This window comes from Hydra viridissima, unplaced genomic scaffold (genome assembly GCF_058129835.1).
Source record: "Hydra viridissima isolate aposymbiotic clone 2 unplaced genomic scaffold, HvirCarnegie_v1 scaffold_13, whole genome shotgun sequence".
NCBI lineage: Eukaryota > Metazoa > Cnidaria > Hydrozoa > Anthoathecata > Hydridae > Hydra > Hydra viridissima.
The window spans coordinates 6735020-6755144 of record NW_028324312.1 but is presented as its reverse complement, the minus strand read 5'-3'; the positions used below and the strand labels follow the sequence as shown (position 1 = coordinate 6755144).

Below are 20125 nucleotides of genomic sequence, written 5' to 3'. Positions count from 1 at the left end.
TTGAATTGTTGAGAATTTAACTATAAGTGTTTCCAAGACGAATCCCATTTTCAGTTAGATCCACTTTCTTTAACAAATCGAAAAAACTTCCGCAGATAATCTGCAATCAAAAGAAGTGCGCAAAATTCCTGTTTGTTTGCGTCTATTTTTTTTTTTTTTTTTACTTGCGGGGAACATAATAAAGAACGTTTTAAAGCTTCCTTTAGAATTTTTACCCGCAAAGATAATCGAGTAAAACTTAAAATCAAGTAAAAGTACTATTTTCCAACTTACTTAAATTTATCCTAGAAAGAAAGGCGAGTCACAGCTACCAAATATCTTGTAAATCATGATGCCAGAGCTAATGATGGGTCAAAAACAACATGAAGTACTCATCGAGTCTTCTATGAACATATTTTACTTGTATTAACAAGGCTTTGGCAGATTTTTAGTTTTCCCCGACGTGTTCGTAGCATTATCAAAAATTGGTAATATGCTGTTAAAAGGCTTCTTTCTCTTTGTTAACTTTTCTATCGTAAAGTAGAGAATACAAATTGGAAATGATGACAATAATAATTTTTCTTTTTCTGCTTTTATTGCTCATGTTTATAGACGTCATTGAAGCAAATTTTTTTAAACAGCATTCATCTTTTCATGTAATCCTTAACAAATGTAATATTTCATCAAAAGAATGCTCAGTTACATTTTTCTGTTTATCTTTTTAACAAAGAGGTTTTTTGTCCAATGTTTTCCATCTCATTTTCAGCGCATTTTTAGAAAAAAAAAAAAAACGACAAAGTACAGAGATGGATATTTTAGTGTTTAACTTATTTAATATGCTATATTTTTTAAATAATATTGTTATTGTTGTTACTTTAAAAAAGTGATTATTAAGAAACTTGCTTTGTCTTTTGAAAAATGATTTTTTTTCACGTAAAATATAGTCGAGAAATATTTGACCTAAAAAGTGCGCTCACTTTTTCTCGGCTTTTTTAGAAAAGAAAGAAAACAAGAACTCGGCACGAGTCATTTACAGACTTATAAATATAAAGTTAGGACCGATGCAATTAATTTCCGCAACCATGCTCATGATTAAAATTGTCGTGCGTATTTGTCATCCTTCGGAAAAACGTTCAAAAAAACATGTCTTTCGACGAAGAATCTCTAAAGAATTATGAAAACTGTTATATATATACATATATATATATATATATATATATATATATATATATATATATATATATATATATATATATATATATATATATATATATATATATATATATATATATATATATATATATATATTGCTACTGCTTAACAACCACTACTTTTTTTCAAATTTTATTCAATGTAGAATTCTGACAACCCTTAGACTGTCTGCCAATAGCAAAACTTTCTTTCCTGCAATTAACCATTGAAATACATACTTAATGAGGAAATCTTCCACATTTGTTTACGTTAATATCCGTTTAATTATAGCTTATTTCTTTCCGATTACACAAGTTGACGCGCGACAGTCGGACAATCGGAGTTTTTATTCTTCGTTACTTAAAAGCAAAACTATCGGCTGTTAAGAACTTTCATTGAGTTTACATAAGTAAACCCAAACACCGCGAGGCTTTGAGTGTCTAGTTGAGCGCTAAATCTTTTGTTTACAATGTAACACAACGCTGTCTTTAAAATTCCTGCGCACACTTTGTGACGGAACAGCAAAAAAATGAGAAGACATTCCTATTGCGAAGAAAGTAAACGATAAAAAGCAAAATTAGCAAATAATCTCTAAATGACTTTAAATTTAGATTGAGCGCTAAAATAACAATTGCAGCTTAAATAGTTTCAGTGAAGACTTCGCTCAAGTCAGAGTAAGACATTAGCACAGAAAGGAAAAAAAAGAAAACGCGAAAAAAGAATAAAAAATATGGGAAGAAAAGGAATCATACTGCTCTTGATTATAGCTTTGATAGTATTCTTTGAAATCAATAGTTTAATAGAAGCAGTTCCATCCAAATGCAAAGGAGTACGCTGGCGAAAATGCTACTACAAAAAAGTAAGAGTTTTTTATTAATAATTTTTCTTCTTTTTAAAATAAAATGTTAGCATCAGAGCGTTAAATATCATTTCAAATGGAACCTTTTCTTTAGAAGGCGGTAAATCGTAAATTGGTTCAAAAATTATTATTTTCTTCTATTAACAGTTTTTTTTTGAAATTGTCAATATCTTTTTCACACTAAAACTAAACGAATCGTTGCTAATAATTTTAAATGCGTCAAAGTTTTTTTACTTTTGTTTTTTTTCACAGACTTCTGAAGAATCAAAAGTAGAAAGACGCAGTGTGAATGTTGAATCCATTTTGTCCGATATCGAGTCAATGAATGATGATTGGGACAGTTTGAATAGTTGAAAAATGTAGTAACTCGTAGTTTTTTTTAAATACTCATTGTAAATAAAACCTATTTAATTTATTAACAAAAAAAAAACTAGTTTTTTTTTATTATTATTTCAAGTTGCTTATAAATTTTATTGATGGGCAAATATTTGCAGTAATAGTTTTTTGTTTTTTAAAAAAAGATTTCTTCAACGATTTGCGTCATCAATTTGGTAAAATGTTGAGTTTATTTGAGTTGAAAATCATCGTTGTGGTTTATGAAAGTAGAAATAAATTCATACAAATTCAGAAACCTATTTAACAAAGTAATAGATTTTATGACTTGGTAAATATTTTATCATTTGCGGTCCTCTGGGATTTATTCGAAGTTATTATCTAAGAAAATCATAGTCACTAATCCATTTTAATTACATCTCCTGAAACGTTTAAAAAAACATTGGATTTTATTCCCACACTCATCGTGATATGTGATAGCTTCGTGATATACGATAGCATGGTGCATGTACTTCAATTTGTCGGAAGGTGTAACAAAAGCATTCCATATTTTGAATAATATCGTAAAAATAATGCTTCTTACAATTCATTGATTCACAAAAGTTTTTTGCTGTTAACTCTTGCGTAACTAAATGCTGCGGTTTGTTACAATTTTTTTTTTTTTTAAATCCTTAATATGAATGGCTGATTGGAAAAAGGAGAGTACTCCAATCAGCCGTATTTCGTATTTTTGGTAATTAACCGTTTTTCTACTCAGCCGTTCATTTAAAAAATCAGTTTTCTCATTTATAGCAATCTATATAAATTTATTGCGCAGTCAAAAAACTGAACTCATAAAACCATATAATTACCCTACAAGACTGTGTAAGTACACCACAAGAACCATGTAAGTACTCCACAAGAACCATGTAAGTACACTACAAGAACCCTCAGAAATCTTAATAAGCTAATGAGGTATTTTATAAAAAGTTGATTTGTTCTCTAATATAAAATTTTGTGAACCTTAATGATAATTAATTACGTTAACAATAATTAGATTGTGATAATTTGTTGAAATCTGTTAAGTTTTCGCTAAATTAATCAACATTTAAATGTGGAGATTAACACGAACTAATGATGAAGTGCGTGCCTTGTGTAACTTTTATGGTCAGGCTGTACTTTAGGTTTGATAAAAAACGTTATGATGGTCATGTCTATCGCACTTGTCAATATTAGCTGGATTGCTAATCAAACGAAAGCGTTCATGTTTTGTTTTTTTTATTATGAATTCATACACATGTATATAGTGATGGATTAGCCATCATTTGGGCCAGTAGAGTTAAGTTCATAAAAGTCTTTTGTTTTCTGAATAGGACGCGTAAGTTACAGTGAAGCTGTTGCAACCATAAGTTCTTCTACTAAAGGTTGTATATCACTCCTTTTTAAAAACAGCCCTTTTAATATATATTAATACTATGGTGTTTAACAAATTGTTTTTTAAATGTGGATTTTAGGTAACATTACCACTTACGTATGCAGAAAACGGTCTCTCCCCAGAGCAATCGATTGTTATGAGGGAAAAATACGAAGGTAAACACAGAAGTTACCAGAAAATAAAAAAAGTTCTTTTGCAAGACCTTTCTACAAGTCTTTGTTACAAATAGCTGTGAGCTGAGCTGCTTTTTAATTTAGCTCTGCATAAATCATTTTTAAAACGTAAGAAGATAATTTAACTCTTACGGATACAAAGCTGCATGCTGATTGACGCTATTTGACGCTGTTGGAAAGTAGAGGACTGGTGATGAATGTGTAACAAACAAGTTTACTACGAAATGAACTCATTGCATTTCGCAGGACCATCAGGTTTCACCAACTTCATTAATGGAAGATTTTTTCTTTAACGTTTTTTTTTTCTTCACAAGATTTTTGTTTGTTATATGTTTTTTGTTTAGATAAATTTTAAGACTTTTTTTGAATTTGTATGACTTTTTTGAATTGGAAATTTTTACTTTTAAAAACATTTTCTTCACAGCGCGCTAAAAATAAAAAATAGAAAAAATAGCAAAAATAGCCAAACCTCTAAAAAATTAATTTGTTTTTAATTTTCATAAATAAGTAAATCATTTCCCCTGAGATTCCTAATCTTAAAATAAAAAAAATTCATACTTTCAAATTTTCAAATCGGGTCGATCCCCAAATGAATTTTCAGCGTTTGAGATTAGTAACTTTCAGATATAATGCAAAACTTTTACGTTGGATAAAGAAAAAAATCTTGGTGATTAGACGTAGACCTAGCCCAATCATATTTGCTAGCCCCCTCTCCCACCCTTCCAGCCTAAGGTTAAATCTCTAAAACAATTTTTCAGATTTTTTTTTCCCTTATTTTCTAATAGGAGTAAATAGAAGACATCAAGTCTTCTATTTACTCCTATTAGAAAATAAGGAATTTGTTTTATTATTTGCGGAATTCTACATACATACATACATACATACATACATACATACATACATACATACATACATACATACATACATACATACATACATACATACATACATACATACATACATACATACATACATACATACATACATACATACATACATACATACATACATACATACATACATACATACATACATACATACATACATACATACATACATACATACATACATACATACATACATACATACATACATACATACATACATACATACATACATACATACATACATGGGGACTATATATTATGTAATGCACAGAAGTTGCGTTTATAGTTAGTACTCTTTTGCCTGATCCTCAATTAAAAAAAATTTACAGCGGATAACTTTTTTTTACACTTTCTGCTGCATTTTGCCTTTTGATTAAAAAGTCGATATTTTGTGACTTTAAAAGTAAAGTTTTGTAAATTGTAATGTGACGTAACATTAAAACTTGTAAAGTGACGTGCATAAAATTTGTAAACTGACGTACAAAAGTTTTTAAAGTGACGTAACATTAAAATGTAAAATGCAAATTGAGATGAATAATGACGTAGCAATCTTAAATAATGAAAACAGTTTCAATTTAAAAACTCTTAATCATTTTCACATTTGTATTTTGTCATTACAGCTGTTGGGAAAATGCAGAAATTTTCTCACTTTACTCGAGAAAAGTATTGTTTTCGAAAATTTTAACGAGTATTTTTTCTTTAAATTGCAATTTCCGATATTCGCGTGCTAAAAACATCAATGTTCATTGTTTTAAAGTCCTGCATTTCTATCTCAATCACCTAAAAATGTTATAAATGATATAAAAACCGGGTTTTTTTTGTGAATCCAGTGCAAAATTCAACCACTCACTAACTGTTCAAACTTGGAGCAAAAAACCTCAGAATTCACTCCTTCTAATATGGTAAATTAACGAACAAAATTTTATAGAATTCTGAAAATTACAGTTCATTTTTTTTTTTAACTTGGTTGATTTAACAAATAACCTCAACTTTAGGGAATGAGCGGAGGCAGTAAAAGTTCTATTTTGTATAATACCATACTTTGATAAATCCCCTTTACCTCACAAATCACAACTTCATCCCACAAGATGTGAACTTCAATACTTAAAGATGTTTACATCTTTATTTCTGAATTTAAAAATGCAGGCATTATAATTAAGAAAAATCTTGAGCCCCAAGCAATTTCCAAAAAAAAATTCGAAGAGTTACAACCTTTGTATGAACCAATTCTATTATTTTTTAAAAATACAGATCATTATATCTTACGAAACTCCGTTTTATTCAGGAACATACAAAATTTTTAGCATTTGGACATGTGAAAATTTTTTTTGATTACATCAAAAGTTTCTGCCAAAATAAAAATTTATTAAAAGGTTAGAGTTTTTCTGCTGTTTTTGGGTTGTATGCAGCATAGTTAAAAGGTGGATAACCATAAAAAAAACAACGGATTTTTTTGTGAAAAAAATTAAGCTTTTAATATTTAGGATGCATAAAGCTTTTAGGATCCATTTTATCAAAGGAAAACATAGTTTTATCGAATTAAAAAAATTTGCATATTTTGGATCGTTTATAGGTCAGTATAAAAAAGCGTCATTAGCGACGGCCCTACCAACAACTTTATTTAACGATACTTTGCTTGAACTGCAACATGATATCCTGAGATTCAAGCATTTTACTTCGAATCTTTAGGAGTGAATCTTTAGAAAATGCATAGTTTAATTTCTAAAATTTGCATTTTTTGTTTTACTGTAGGCTCACATTTTTACGAAAAATTGTGTTGATAGTGTAAGGAAAAAAATGCTTGATTTTAATGTGATTTTGATATTTTTTATGAAAGATCTGTTTAGCGATATTTTTCGTTAGAAAAAATTCCAATCAATTGTTATCAATTTAGTAGTATTCAATTTAAAGTCTTTTTTAACAAGTATTCATTTTAAAGAACTGTTGAATCACTGAGCTGCTGGATTTAAGAACGATTATAATAAATTCAAAAAGTCATACGATAAAACTCATAAGAATCTTCGCACACCAGCAAACTTTAAAATGTTGTTTTTATTCACACGCTTCATTCTTCACTTTATTTGTAGATTTTACAAAAAATTTATAAAGTGTTTACGAAATTAAATTTTAGGAAAAGAGACTTCCTAATTGAATTTTTAAATGTTTGGGCTTTACCTTCAACTTTTAAATTACAATTTAAATTATAACTTATTTAAGGAATGTACTCTTTACACGCACAATTTCTTGCGAATGCAAATTCAAAAACAAACAAAAAAATAGTCCAGTAAATGTATATCTAAAGTGATGCATAGAAATATATTTTTTATGTATGATATATAAAAATTTCATTTAAAATAAATTAGCAGTATAAACAAATAAAAGAAATATTATACAAAAAACCTCCACAAGGAGGCAAACACAGTTAAAGAAACAATATTAACACACCACACAAGGGCGTTTTAAACACCCATTTAGAACACCACATAATCACAATTCAGCCATGAAAACCACCCAAAACAAAGTAATAAATAAATAAAAGGTAAAAAAAAAAATAAAAGAATTCAAAACTTATTCACTTAAATTATTTACTGCAGAAGTTTTGATCTGTAAGAATCAGTTTTCGTTGATCAATGCAATAAAATTAAAAAAGCATAAAAAAAAATTTAACACAAAAAAAAAAAAAGTTAAACGAGTAAAATCTAACCATCAATAGACCTGATAAGAATTTTGTTAACCTTTGAAATTTTATAGCTTGGTGAAATATAGAATTAAAAAAAAAGAAAAAAAAAAAAGAAAAGAAAAAACAGCTTAAATTACGAGATGAATGCTTAGCTTGCAAAAAGTGCCAACAAAAAAAAGCGAGGAAAATTTTTAAACAAAATGAGGAATGTAAGTTTAAACCTAAGAAACACGTGTTTTGCCTATCATAAGAGATTCGCTCAGTGAAGCGTTTGATATAAATTCAGATTCAATTCGTGACGATGCTAGATACTTTTCTTTTAAAGTTGGAGCTTTCGGAACGACGCCGACAAACGTTTTATCGTACTTCAACAGGGACGAATCGCAAACGTCTCTAAGAATTTTATTCTTTTTATGTGCAACCAAAGCACTGTTATTATTTTTTAAAGATATTAGAGGAATGTCAGTAGTTCTATCTACAAGTGAAGAGTTCAAAGAATTAAATAAAAGATAACAGTTGGATTGCTTTCGATGAGAACTTCTCAATGTACTGTACGATGATATATTTTTTATTTGCAGCGCTTCATTCAATTTCTCGACAGAAAATGAGTGAACACGTGGATCGATGCATCGATCAACTGTTATATTACCAGAACAATTATCCTTTGGGTAGACTAAAGATATTCCACTATCATCTTCCGCTAAGTCAACTGCCATTGCACTGTCTAAGGTCCAATTGTCACTATCATCTTTTGAGTCACTAAGGTAAGGAGCCTCCTCCTTTAAAGAAACACTTTTAGACACAGGAACAGGTGTAAGTTTGTCTGTATAATGGAGAGTGTAAGCTTTGGGTAAATTGCCAAGTAACTTATCATCTGCAAGTTCTTCCTTATTTTTGTGGCGTTTTTTAAAGCAAAATAGGGACACCAAAGCAAACGAAATTAAAATAACAACAGCAACAACTGTAATGATAACAATAGAAAGAAACGGAGATTTTTTACTAGATAATCCTAGCAAAGTTTTATTATGAACTGTCAAGCGAGCAGTTTGCCTTGCTGTACCCAAGCTATTTGAAGCTTCACACCCATAAGAGCCTTCATCTGAATAATCAAAGGAGACTATCACAAGCCATAGGTTTGAAAGCTTGATTCTGGATGATAAATCAGGATATAAAAGAGTGTCATTTTTATACCACTGAATTTTTGGAGGAGGATTTCCACTAACAATACAATTAAGAACAGCTGTATCTCCTAACAAAACTGCTTTGCTATCCATAGGATGAGTGAATTTAGGCTTTTCTAAAATAAAATTAGAATAAGCGAGTTTAAAACTTCTAATTTCACAGGCTGTGATTTTGTAAAAGAAATATTAACCTCATATAATCCTTCATAGGACTTAGTATACATAACTAATATACCTAAGACTGTAAGAGTAATAGTTTTATTTGCAAATCCTGCAACATTTTTAGCACAGCATACATACAAGCCACTATCTTCAATTTTTAAATTTGTAATTCCAAACATATGATTATTATATGACACGCGTTTATCAACAAAAGCATGAATATTTTGTCTGTAGTTTAGTTTTGTAAAACTAATACTTGGTAGTGGTTGCCCCTCTGCTTTGCATGGAATCAAAACTGTTTCTCCACTGCGTGAAATAATGATTGGCTTTAACTCACTTGACAGGCGAGGGGGTTCTAAAAGATTAGACAAAAATACAAACTATATTTACATATCAAAATTAATCTATTATATAAGTCAAAAATATACTAACCAACAACAGAAATGTTAACTCGGGTAGATAAATCACTTCCATAAAGGTTTGAGGCATAACATGAATATGCACCATTATCTTCATTCTTAATGTTTTTCAGAACAAGTACAGAAGTACATTCATACTGTATTTCATTTACAATTTGAATTGTATTTGAAACTTTGGCTTTATCAATAATTAGATTATTTTTAAACCATACAATGTCCATCGTTTGCATTAAAGACACTGCAGAACACTTTAGACTTGTATTCCCTAACTTGTTTGCAAATGTTGATTGTGGCTGGAGTGTTATTTTTGGTCTGATTGGTGAAAATTCAGTTGAACCTAAATCCAGAAAAAATAATGTAAATGAAATAAAAAATCCAATATACCAACTTTATTTTGCATATATTAACATAAAACATTTATTTTCTGACATTCCTGAAATTCCTAAACAAAAAAAAATCCTAAACAAAATAAAAGTTAAGAGTGTAATAAAAAAAAATTGAAATAAACAAATGAGCAATCTTCTTTCTTTTCATGTGGCAATATAATTTTTAAATAAATAATATAAGTTTTTGATCTATTTAAGTCATTTTAACAAATATCACTAGAAAATAATACCACAACTGAGTTCTGAGTCCAATATGTCCATAACATTTTTATTTTTTAACCACAGTGGTAGAGAGCATGCTATATTGATATTTTTACCCATGGGATGTAAATTTAACCAATCACGCAACCATTTTACTGAGCAACCACACAACAATGAACTTGTTGAAAGTTCACTAATATTAAAAATAGATTAATTTCATATAAATATAGTATTTTCAAATCAAAACTAATATTAAAATCTCAGATACAATATCTAATCATTTTACTCACAGCAACTTAAGACTTTTTAAATTCTCAAATGCTTTTTCCTCTATGACCATGATGTTGTTGAACATCAGATTTCTAAAAATGTTCCACACAAAAATTCAATAAGAAAATGTTTCTGATTTGGTAAATACACAGAGCTGAGAAAAACACAAGCTTAGCATAATGTAGGAGAGTATGCAGCTTACAATAATTTAATAACAAAAATTATTGCTTGTTTTCAATTTTCTTTTGTGGCATGCATTAAATCAATCAAGTTACATTTAACAATATATTTTGAAATCAAGAAAATTATGCTAACAATTACCAGAAAAAGGAAATAATACTTACAATGTTTTTAAGTTTGCTAGTCCCTGAAACGCTGTACTTGGTATTAACAAAGCACTATTTTTACTTAAGTCTCTACAGAAAGCAAACAGATTTTTTTTACTTGTTTTAATAATGCATTTTTAACAAATTAAGATAAATTTAAAATTACACACACTCACACAAACACACCCAAACACATTACAAACTTATACTAACTTACAAAACTTCTAATCTCTTAAGGGGTATAAATGCAGTGTCCATTTCTTTATCTCCAACAGATATATGATTAGAACTTAAGTTAAGAACTAGTAGCTGATCAAGTCCAGTGAATGCAAATTCAGAAATGTGGCTAATAATATTGCAGTCTAAATAACTAAAGAGAAAGAAAAAAACAAACACTTTAATGACACTATGAACCTCCTTCCCAATATAAAAAAACAGCTCTCAACAATAAGTAAAAGCCTCTTATTATATTAAGGATAATAATTATAATAGAAGCTTAAGTATTTGTAAAATTGCTAAAAAATAGTGTAACTCACAGATGGGATAACTTCTGTAGCTCTAGAAACAACCCAGAGTCAAGATACTTTATAAAATTTCCAGACAAGTCACTGAAAAGCAATATATTAAAATGTATGTTCACAAAATTCACATTGCTCAAAGCAATACTAGTTTAAAAAATAGCAGTCTAACACTATAATGAAGCATAAGTATATATAGTATATACATAAGTATATAGTTTATTTAACATAATTACACTTAGCATGCTGCTAGGATTACAAAGCTACTCACATCAATGAGATATCTTCTGTATAGTAGAATGTACTAGGCTCAATAAAGCTGATGTTGTTGTACATTAAGTGACTGAAAAATTCAATAAGTCTTAATATAAGAAAAGTATTTTTTAAATAAAATCTTGAAAATATCATGTATCAGTGTTAACTTCATATACAATACTATTATTAAAGTAATCATTAACATCAATATCAATTATAAAAGTTATTATCAGTTATAAAAATTCACATCAATTATAAAAATTATCAATTAATCAACTTCATACACAAAAACTTTCTACGTAAGCAATTTCAAACACAAATTTCAAACACAAATATTAACTTTTATTATTGATAACTCACTACCATTGGAAGGAAAACAATTAGAAATATTTTAGAAAAAAATCAGTACAGCTAGGTAATTAGCTCAGACTAACAAAAATAGTAGCAAACTCAACAACAACAACAAATATTAGAAAAAATTAACTAAATATTTTTAACTAGCATGACACATGACTTCCTGTTAAATACTTGAATATTTGCTGCTAAAGTATGATGATTGATGATGTTAGCTTCATAAAAAATTTTATGTTCTTTCCTACACTTTGACACGACCTGTTATACTACGTTATTTACTAGAATATTTTGTGATTATAACAGACTAAATATTTTCCTATCTTTAAATTTACAACAATATTAAAAAAAAAAATGAATAAAACTAATGAAGATAAATAATAACAAGACTCACAGACTCTTTAGATTAGATTTAACAACAAACCATAACCTAGTGAGAGATCTTAGCTGATTGTGATCTAAAAATCTGAATAAAAATAAATATATCATTTTCCTATATCTATATCAAAAAGTTAATAAAAACTTATATTGAACAGCCTAAATCTTATTTAGATATTTGTTATATATAAAACAGGTGTAAACTTACAATTGTTCCAAATATGGAACATTTAAAAAGGAAGCTGGAGTGATCTCTTGAAGGAGATTATAGGAAAGAATTCTGAAAATAAGAAAAATCATACATAAACCTAATGTACAAAATATAACTAAAATATAACTAATGTGCAAGATATAACTAAAATAAAGAACAAATATAACAATAGCCACTAGCATCTACATTAAATATAACTATTTTTTAGGGTCAGACAAAAATCATGGAAAAAAAACAACAACAACAACAACACAAAAAGCATATCAACAAAATGCCATATTCTTATTATGAATTCTTAATAAGAATGTGGCATTTTATTGCTATGCTTTTTGTGTGTGAGAGAGTTTTTTACAGTGATTTTTGTCTGTCCCTAAACATAATTATGTAACCATAATAAAAACTCACAGTTTTCTCAATCCTTTGAATCTTGGAAAGTACATATTTATCTGTTGAATTTTATTGTGACTTAAATCACTAAAAAATGTTTTTAGAAATTGTAGCAATCAAGATAAATCAAATCACAAATCATATTAAATATCTATATTTAACAGAATAACAACAAAAAAATGTTTATCTAGAAGGATAACAAACATCGTATGAAGCTTCCAAGATTTTTTCAAATGCTGATCATTTCCTATTGTACCCAGTTCTTCAATTTCATTGTAGCTAACATTTCTGAATAAAAAATCAATTACTTTAAAATTATTAAACGAGAACTTCACACACTTTAAAACAAAATACACACACATAAAAACACACACACTATATATAAAAATAAATATATAAATATATATATATATATTTTTATATATGTACACACGCATATATATGTAGCTAAAGTAGATATAAATGTACGTACATGACCTGTAAGTTCCATAGATTATCAAAAAAACTCAAAGGAAGACTCTTTAGTTGGTTGCCACTTAGATCTCTGCAAAAGAAAAGTAAAACTACTCATATAATAAAACTAAACTTGTGTGGATTTTGAGAAAAAAATGAAGTAAAAAAAAAAAAAAAGCATAAAAGACTAACATAAAAAATTTATTGAACTTATTACTAACTCATAACTTAAGATTGTGTTGGAAATAAGAAACTACATTTAAACACATTAAACACGCTTTTAGATTTTTTAATTTTCTCTAAAGAGTATGCTTTCCCTTTTGTATATATATCAAAAAGTTTAAAATATGTAAACCATGTAATTGGAAATTTTGTACGTTACAAATTTAATACATACACCTAGATTTTACTTATCACTCCACATTTACATCATTACTAATCATAATGGTTTAATACATAATAAACTTTGACCTGTATCAGTAAACTTAAGTATGACTTACAGTATTGAAGTATTATAGCTAATAAATTTTGGCAATTCTGTAAGATTTCTCTTCGAGCAGTCAATAGTAGTATTATAACATGTACAATTTTGTGGGCACATTTCAGCAAAATCACGACTTTTAGCATCAGGTATAGTAATCATGACAACATCTTCAACAAAAAACACCATAATTTTTGTCAGAATAAAACTAAGTATAACACTGTTCATAGTGCTGTAATGGCCCCGAAACTTAGAAAATTTATCCAACAAGAAATCAAATAGAAAAGGCTATTGATATGTCTTCATCATATAATGACAATACTGTACAACTTCAAACCCAATTTCTAGCTGATTATGCAAACTTCTTCAAATGAATTAACGTTTTTATTAACTCGTTTACAGTGTTATTATACCATACAAATAGCTGTGTACATAGATATCATTGACCGATCAGAACTATTTCTAGTAATATTATCAACATAGGTACCTTACATAGGTCACCTCTTGTTTTTACAAATTACTTCGCACGGACTACATAGGTTTAAAACAAAACTTTAACTGAAGAAGGATATTTTTAAATCTAATGCAATAACAAAAACTGTCGCGCTATGAATGCTTTAGTTTCACGACACTACCCTAAGAATGTTTTTATAGGAACATTTCGACGATACGCTGCGAGAGTTCCTGTTTCCTTCACAACCATTTTAATATCGACAAAAGTAGTTTATATAATTCCCCTCAAGCTTTAAACGACAAAAAGAAGCCTTGTTTTTTTAATGAGAAAACGTCTTTTATCGTGATTTGCCAACTCAGTACTTTTCCATATCCGAGAGCTCCATGCCGCGGTGAATATTTTATTGATGTTGTAACAAAGACCGCTAATTAATTTTATTTCCCATCTATAGGCTAATCATTATTCAACTACTGTTGTTGTTGTTTTTGATGAAATAATGAAGGGCTTCACTTTTAAGTAGTAACTATTATTTTATAATGATTTTGATTTTGTTACTATTATAACTAACTACTTTTAAAGCACTTTTTATTGGATGTTGCATGCATGTTTTTCACTTGATAATTCATCATCATACTTTTTCGAACCTATAACAAAATTATTAACCACGCAATAATTACGCTTACATAATGACCAAATAATCGTATATTCTAATCTCGATTGTTTCAAAAATTGAATTGCAATATATTTAAGCAATTAATAAACACGATTTTTTTAAATTTTTTTTATATCCTCCATACCTTTATAACTCCAATTATTAATTACTAGATTTTATTAAAATTATTATGAAACAAAGATTTTGTGTAAAAATAAAAGTTGGAAATCCTCCTGATCTGACATTTTAATCATTCAGGAGGGAACTTAAATCATGTAGGAGAGAACTGCTTATGGGTGTTGGCTCGTACTCTAAATTAAAAAAATAGTAATAGAAAATCGGAAAGCCAGTTAACTTTGGCAGAAAGAATTGAGGAAAAAGGTCCCCAAATTTCTTAAAGTGACTTAACCAAGATATGCAGGTTTTAGTAAGTGGACTGCAAACAAAATTTGAAATCTGTTTTTAAAAAACTAATTACTCTTTTGAACAAAACCTATTTTTAATTCCGGTTTTAATATTCATATTTTCTTTTTATGAGCAAAAATAAGAAAGTTATTACACAATAAAAACTCTTATCTCGGAAACACAAAAATACTTAAAATAAACACTTAAAATTCTTCAAGTAAATCGAGTTTCAGTTAAATTCTTGATTAACCAGCTCAATTATTGCTGTTCTGTAGGCAATTGCAACGAAAACTTAGTAAAAAAAAATATTCAAAAAAATGCATATGTCTTTAGTAATAATTTTTTTTCTTAAGAACTGTATAAAAATTTTCGTTCAAGAATCAGACTAAACTTTTTGCACCTAAGTTATGTTCTACTATTAATTTCATGGATGCATTTTTTAAGCAACATAATTCTCGTAAATTTCAAATTTTTGTCGGATTACTATAAAAATCCTCAAATACGCATCTAACATTTGTTTATAATGTGGTGGTAAATTTTTATTCATAAAAAAAGGCTGGTTTATTCCGTTGCTAAGCGCTTTTAAATAATTTATACTTCAAAATTAGGGACAGACGAAAATCACGGTAAAAAAAAAAAAAAAGAAAAAAAAAAAAACCACAAAAAGCACTGCAACAAAATGCAACATTTTTGTTAAAAATTCTTTTAAAAAATGTGGCATTTTGTTGCTGTGTTTTTTGTGGTTTCTTTTCTTTTCTTTTTTTTACCGTGATTATCTTTCCCTTCTCAAAATGCATAAAGCACTGCTCAAAAAAACAGAACAAAGTGAAAATAATTTCTCCTGTTACTGCTTCTTGTTTATTGACTTGATTTTAGCGCATTTATAAAACCCAAGACAGTTTCCCTTATTAACTTTCTAAACTTAGTGTTTCTCTTGTCAGGTTTGATTATAATTTTATGCTCATAATTTTCTTGTTTAAATAAAAGTGTAACGGGTGGATTGAAAAGAAAGGGCTCATCAATAAGAGTTCATCATAATAAAAAAAACAACAAAGTTTTTAGGAAACAGATATAAAAAGCTTTTCAAGTTCTCAGAAACTATAGATGCATCTTTAGGTAAAAATGTTTCACGTTCAGCTTACTCAAAGAAGTTGATTACCAAAGCAATTATACAACACCCTTAAAAGCAATTATACAACACCCTTAAAAGCAATTATACAACACCTTTAAAATGAATTTGACTTTTATTATTGGGTTTAATTCACTAAAAAATGTTTCTTAAACGTCCAGAGTGTGAAGAGTATATTTGTTTGCAGTTTAATTCTTTTAAAAAAGTATGGCTTAAAGTACTGGGTCAGAAATTTGTTGCATCAGTTGTGAATGGGAAACTAATTTTCTTTTCATCTACTAATATTGCTGTGCTATATGATTTAATTAAATACAAGTGTGTTTGACATTAGCCATCTGGCATAAATACACATATAATTTTTGTAAAATGGGTAAATTATTATCAGTGTCGGAAAATCTTTGTGGAGTTATGAATAAGCAACAGCCAATGAGTAGAAATGGTTATAATATTACACCGCATAATGTCTCCAATGACTTTTTTTTAATTTGCCATTTTAAAGGGATTTTATGTCCCCAATTACCCCTAAAATTGTCTAAAATGCATATATTTTAGCACTTTTTAGACATAATTTAAATCTTTTAGAACATTGTGTAATGACACATGTAAAAAATCACCTGCCAAAATTTTAATAAAAAATTAACAATAGTTGCTGAAAAATTTCTGCCGTACTGTACCCAATTTTTGGGCCTTTAGCCATTAATAATTCAGATGAAAAAAGGTATATTTATTTATTTTGCTTTTTACAGCTTAATGATGTACATTACAAATGTTAAAGAATAGAAATTGCAAGCATATTTTTTTTAATGAACCAGACCTGAAGTTTATTAGGATTGCACATTCGTTTTTATCTGGCTTTTATCTCGATCTTACAACGGTGTTTAAATTTTTATCTGGCTTTTATCTCGATCTTACAACGGTGTTTAAATTTTTATCTGGCTTTTATCTCGATTTCACAGCGTTTTTTAAATTTTTATCTGGTTTTTATCTCGATTTTAGAACGTTGTGAATGTTCACATCAAATTATTGCAAAGTTATGTTAACTTTGTAATAGTTTAATTTGGTGTAGACCATTAGTCGAATTTAAAATCTCAAGATTACTACAAAGCGAAAGTGGGAATTCAAGACAGGTATCAATCTCTTGAAACCGAATTTCAGATTTAAGTCTGTACACATTGGGAGTTTGTCATTTTGAAATATTTGTACAAGAATATTTCTGAAGTATTATTTTAAACGTCTACCCTGTAAAGTTATATAACATAAACCTGTTGTAAGACCAATAAACAGATTTTAAAAACAATAGGAGTGAACAATCATGTGACTATTAAGTGTTTACAAGTTTTCTTGTCATAGTTAAGCAAACTTCACACCATTTTATTTATCTAAACTGCTTTTAGCTATAATGTAATAGGCACACAATAGCATGAACCTTTATTAGATGGTTTTAAATGAAGCTGAATGATTTCTTTTATTATGCAACCATTATACAACCCCCGTTTTTAAAATGCGGCCTAGTGGATTTGAGCCTTGGTAAAATTTAATTATTCCCCATCAAAAATATTCACGTTTTTATGTAGATTATTATTCAACATACTATTCTTATCGCTTGGGCACCGGTAAAAAATTACAACTGCACAACTTCTGCTACCCTATTGCAGCCCGCATAACTAAAGTCGCCGTCATTCCTTTTTTTTTTTTTTTAAAACATCGTTCATGAATAATAAAAAAAAAACAAAATGGCTTCTATGAAAGTTTTCTACACAAATCAGAGTGTGTATTCACTTAACTCTCCTAAGTCAAAATTGTAAGTGAATTTAGCGTAAATTTTGCTTCAGTTCAAAATTACGCATAGTCGTATTCACCAAACTTGAGTTTATTTTCATTAGTTTAGTAGTAGAAGAGAACGGGGCTAGTTGCAATACAATTTAAAAAACTATATGTATTTCCTCCAAAAATTTTTGCAGGGTGATAAAATAGATGGCTTCTATAACTTACTAATCTATCATTGATAGTTATAATGTAAAATACAGTTACATCATGATAGTGAAAACCAGATGATAAAAGAAATTTGTTGCAACTTACCCTGTTCTGGGGCAAGTTGCAACACAATATTTTAAATACATAAACCTTGCAGAATCCTCAGACATACTATTTATTAGTCAGTAATTTATATTGTTTCACATAAATTTTGCATTTAAGAAATAAATAATAAAAGAAATTTATTGGAAACCTTTGTAAAATTATTTCTAATATTGTAAGAAACTAGATTAAAATTTTTTGCAAACAATTTCATGCATTTTTATAATAAAATCGTCCATTATTGTTAGGAAGAACTAGAAAAAGCGTAAAACCATTCAAACCCGCAGTTATATTGGATTCAACTTCCCCTGTTGCAACGTTGCCCCGATGTAAGTTTATTTTTTTGACGCTATTCACCTAAATTGATTTGGTATATTGAAACTTATGTTGTATTTTAAAACATTTAATCTGTTAGAATAATAATATATTTGTGTGTGTGTGTTAGCTAGAAAATTTTAAATAAAGCAGTGTTCAACTAAAGTTGACACTGATATGTACCATGTGTACTTACTGTAATTTTAAAATATTGATTCTGTATATAAAGCACTTAGAGAAATTGAGATTGTAATAAATTCGATTGTTTTTAGAAATTCTCACTAATTTTCTTCGTTAGTTTTTGTGTAAGTTTAGCTTGGTTCATGCGCAACCTGAATTTGACGCAATTGATGCCAATTATTGGTAATTACGAAGAAAAAAAAATTACGCTTTGCGTGATCTTCGCAGTTAGGAAAGTTTGATGAATACCGGCTATCTAGCTTTTATATCTTACCGGCTGTCTAGCTTTTACGTAAAGGGGGCTTTCTTAAAAGCAGATCGCGATAAGTTGAAAAGCACCATTCAGTGAAAGTGTTAGTTACTATTCTAAATCTAAACATTTAGAAGAAGTTTTTTAAGTAAAATTTCCAGCACATCAATCGTTATTTTAAAACAAGCAGTGGCATAGCAAAAAAAAATAGCTTTTAAAATTTTTAAAATTATTATTTAACATCAATGATTGTTTATGTATAAGATATTTGCTTTTTGAAATACTTCTTTGAAAGAGATTTAATAGCAATCTTTGCTAATAGCCGATTTATTAATGCAACTTTTGGTATTAAGGGTTTTGAGTTGGTCAGTATAAAAAGTTGAAATTACTTCTAAAGTTTGGTTCAAATAAAAAAAAAAATTTTTTTTTGTTTTAGTCATTTTAGTAGAGTAAGTTTTTTTTGATTTCGTCTCAAATTTCGTCTCACGCAACAACGCGAGGGTTCGATCAGTTTTTATACAAGGGGTGATTTCTAGAGGCCCCAATCCATTTAAATATTGTACTTACAGTCATATCTTTTTTTGTATTTACAATAATGTATCTCTTCTTCAAATGATTTTGATAATAGCACTACGTCGCTCAATTAGACGGAATTTGGAGCTGTTTAGAGAAATATTGTCATAAGGCACAAAAATAATAATACTAACTATGTGCCAATAATATACCACTGTAGTCTCTTGCAAAAGTAATGGTAAAAGGCCAGATCAAACAAAAAAGTTTGGTATGAATTTTAAGAAAGGCAGCAGACGTATCTATAGACACTCTTTTTGTACTAATTTTGATGTCCATTGTTACGGTTGCGATGAAATGTTTGTTCTTAATTCCAAGTATTATCCCAAGAAATTTTTTTTGCTAAAAAAATCTTATTTCGTTGGGGAAAGCTTTACTTTGTTTTCTACTGTACAATCGAGGACTAAAACTGTATTTTTTAGATTTGCTTCTATACAGGTTTTCTCTTTAACTACCTATTTAAGGTTTATATTTGTAATATAGCTGAAAATATATTATAAATATGTTATAATATATTTATAATATAGCTGAAATTAAGATACTTGAGTTCTCTAGCTTGTTGGATCAGTTTATTGTTGGATAAAATAAGTGTTGCTTAA

The 20125-nt window shown here is 28.4% G+C and overlaps 1 protein-coding gene and 1 long non-coding RNA gene across 8 annotated transcripts; one reads left to right on the top strand and one right to left on the bottom strand.

Annotated features, from left to right (window-relative positions):
• Nucleotides 1–1654: 1654 nt before the first annotated feature.
• LOC145195019 (uncharacterized) lies at nucleotides 1655–4359 on the top strand. 7 transcript variants are annotated; one of them, XR_016446418.1, is made up of 5 exons: nucleotides 1655–2029; nucleotides 2282–3002; nucleotides 3715–3765; nucleotides 3856–3931; nucleotides 4034–4359. It is a non-coding gene; the product is annotated as an uncharacterized LOC145195019 (long non-coding RNA). The 7 variants fall into 7 exon arrangements; XR_016446415.1 differs by having other exon boundaries at nucleotides 2282–2673; nucleotides 3856–4359; XR_016446416.1 differs by having other exon boundaries at nucleotides 2282–2693; nucleotides 3856–4359.
• A 2768-nt stretch (nucleotides 4360–7127) lies between these two features.
• Nucleotides 7128–14242, bottom strand: LOC145195306 (uncharacterized). Its single transcript, XM_090070504.1, has 15 exons — nucleotides 13515–14242; nucleotides 13034–13105; nucleotides 12766–12849; nucleotides 12580–12648; nucleotides 12172–12243; nucleotides 11980–12051; nucleotides 11251–11322; nucleotides 10998–11069; nucleotides 10679–10831; nucleotides 10480–10551; nucleotides 10156–10227; nucleotides 9895–10058; nucleotides 9292–9615; nucleotides 8933–9214; nucleotides 7128–8813 (listed from the first exon to the last, which is right to left on the bottom strand). The coding sequence occupies exons 1-15, from the start codon at nucleotides 13721–13723 to the stop codon at nucleotides 7738–7740; spliced, it is 2865 nt and encodes a 954-aa protein (XP_089926630.1). The 5' UTR covers nucleotides 13724–14242; the 3' UTR covers nucleotides 7128–7737.
• Nucleotides 14243–20125: the final 5883 nt, after the last annotated feature.

Coding starts and splice junctions, on each gene's coding strand:
- LOC145195306 (XM_090070504.1), bottom strand. CDS start 13,723: ATGAACAGTGTTATACTTAGTTTTATTCTGACAAAAATTATGGTGTTT. Junction 10,059..10,155: donor TTAAAAAGTCTTAAGTTGCT/GTGAGTAAAATG, acceptor TTTTAATATTAG/TGAACTTTCAACAAGTTCAT. Junction 9,215..9,291: donor AGTTAACATTTCTGTTGTTG/GTTAGTATATTT, acceptor CTAATCTTTTAG/AACCCCCTCGCCTGTCAAGT.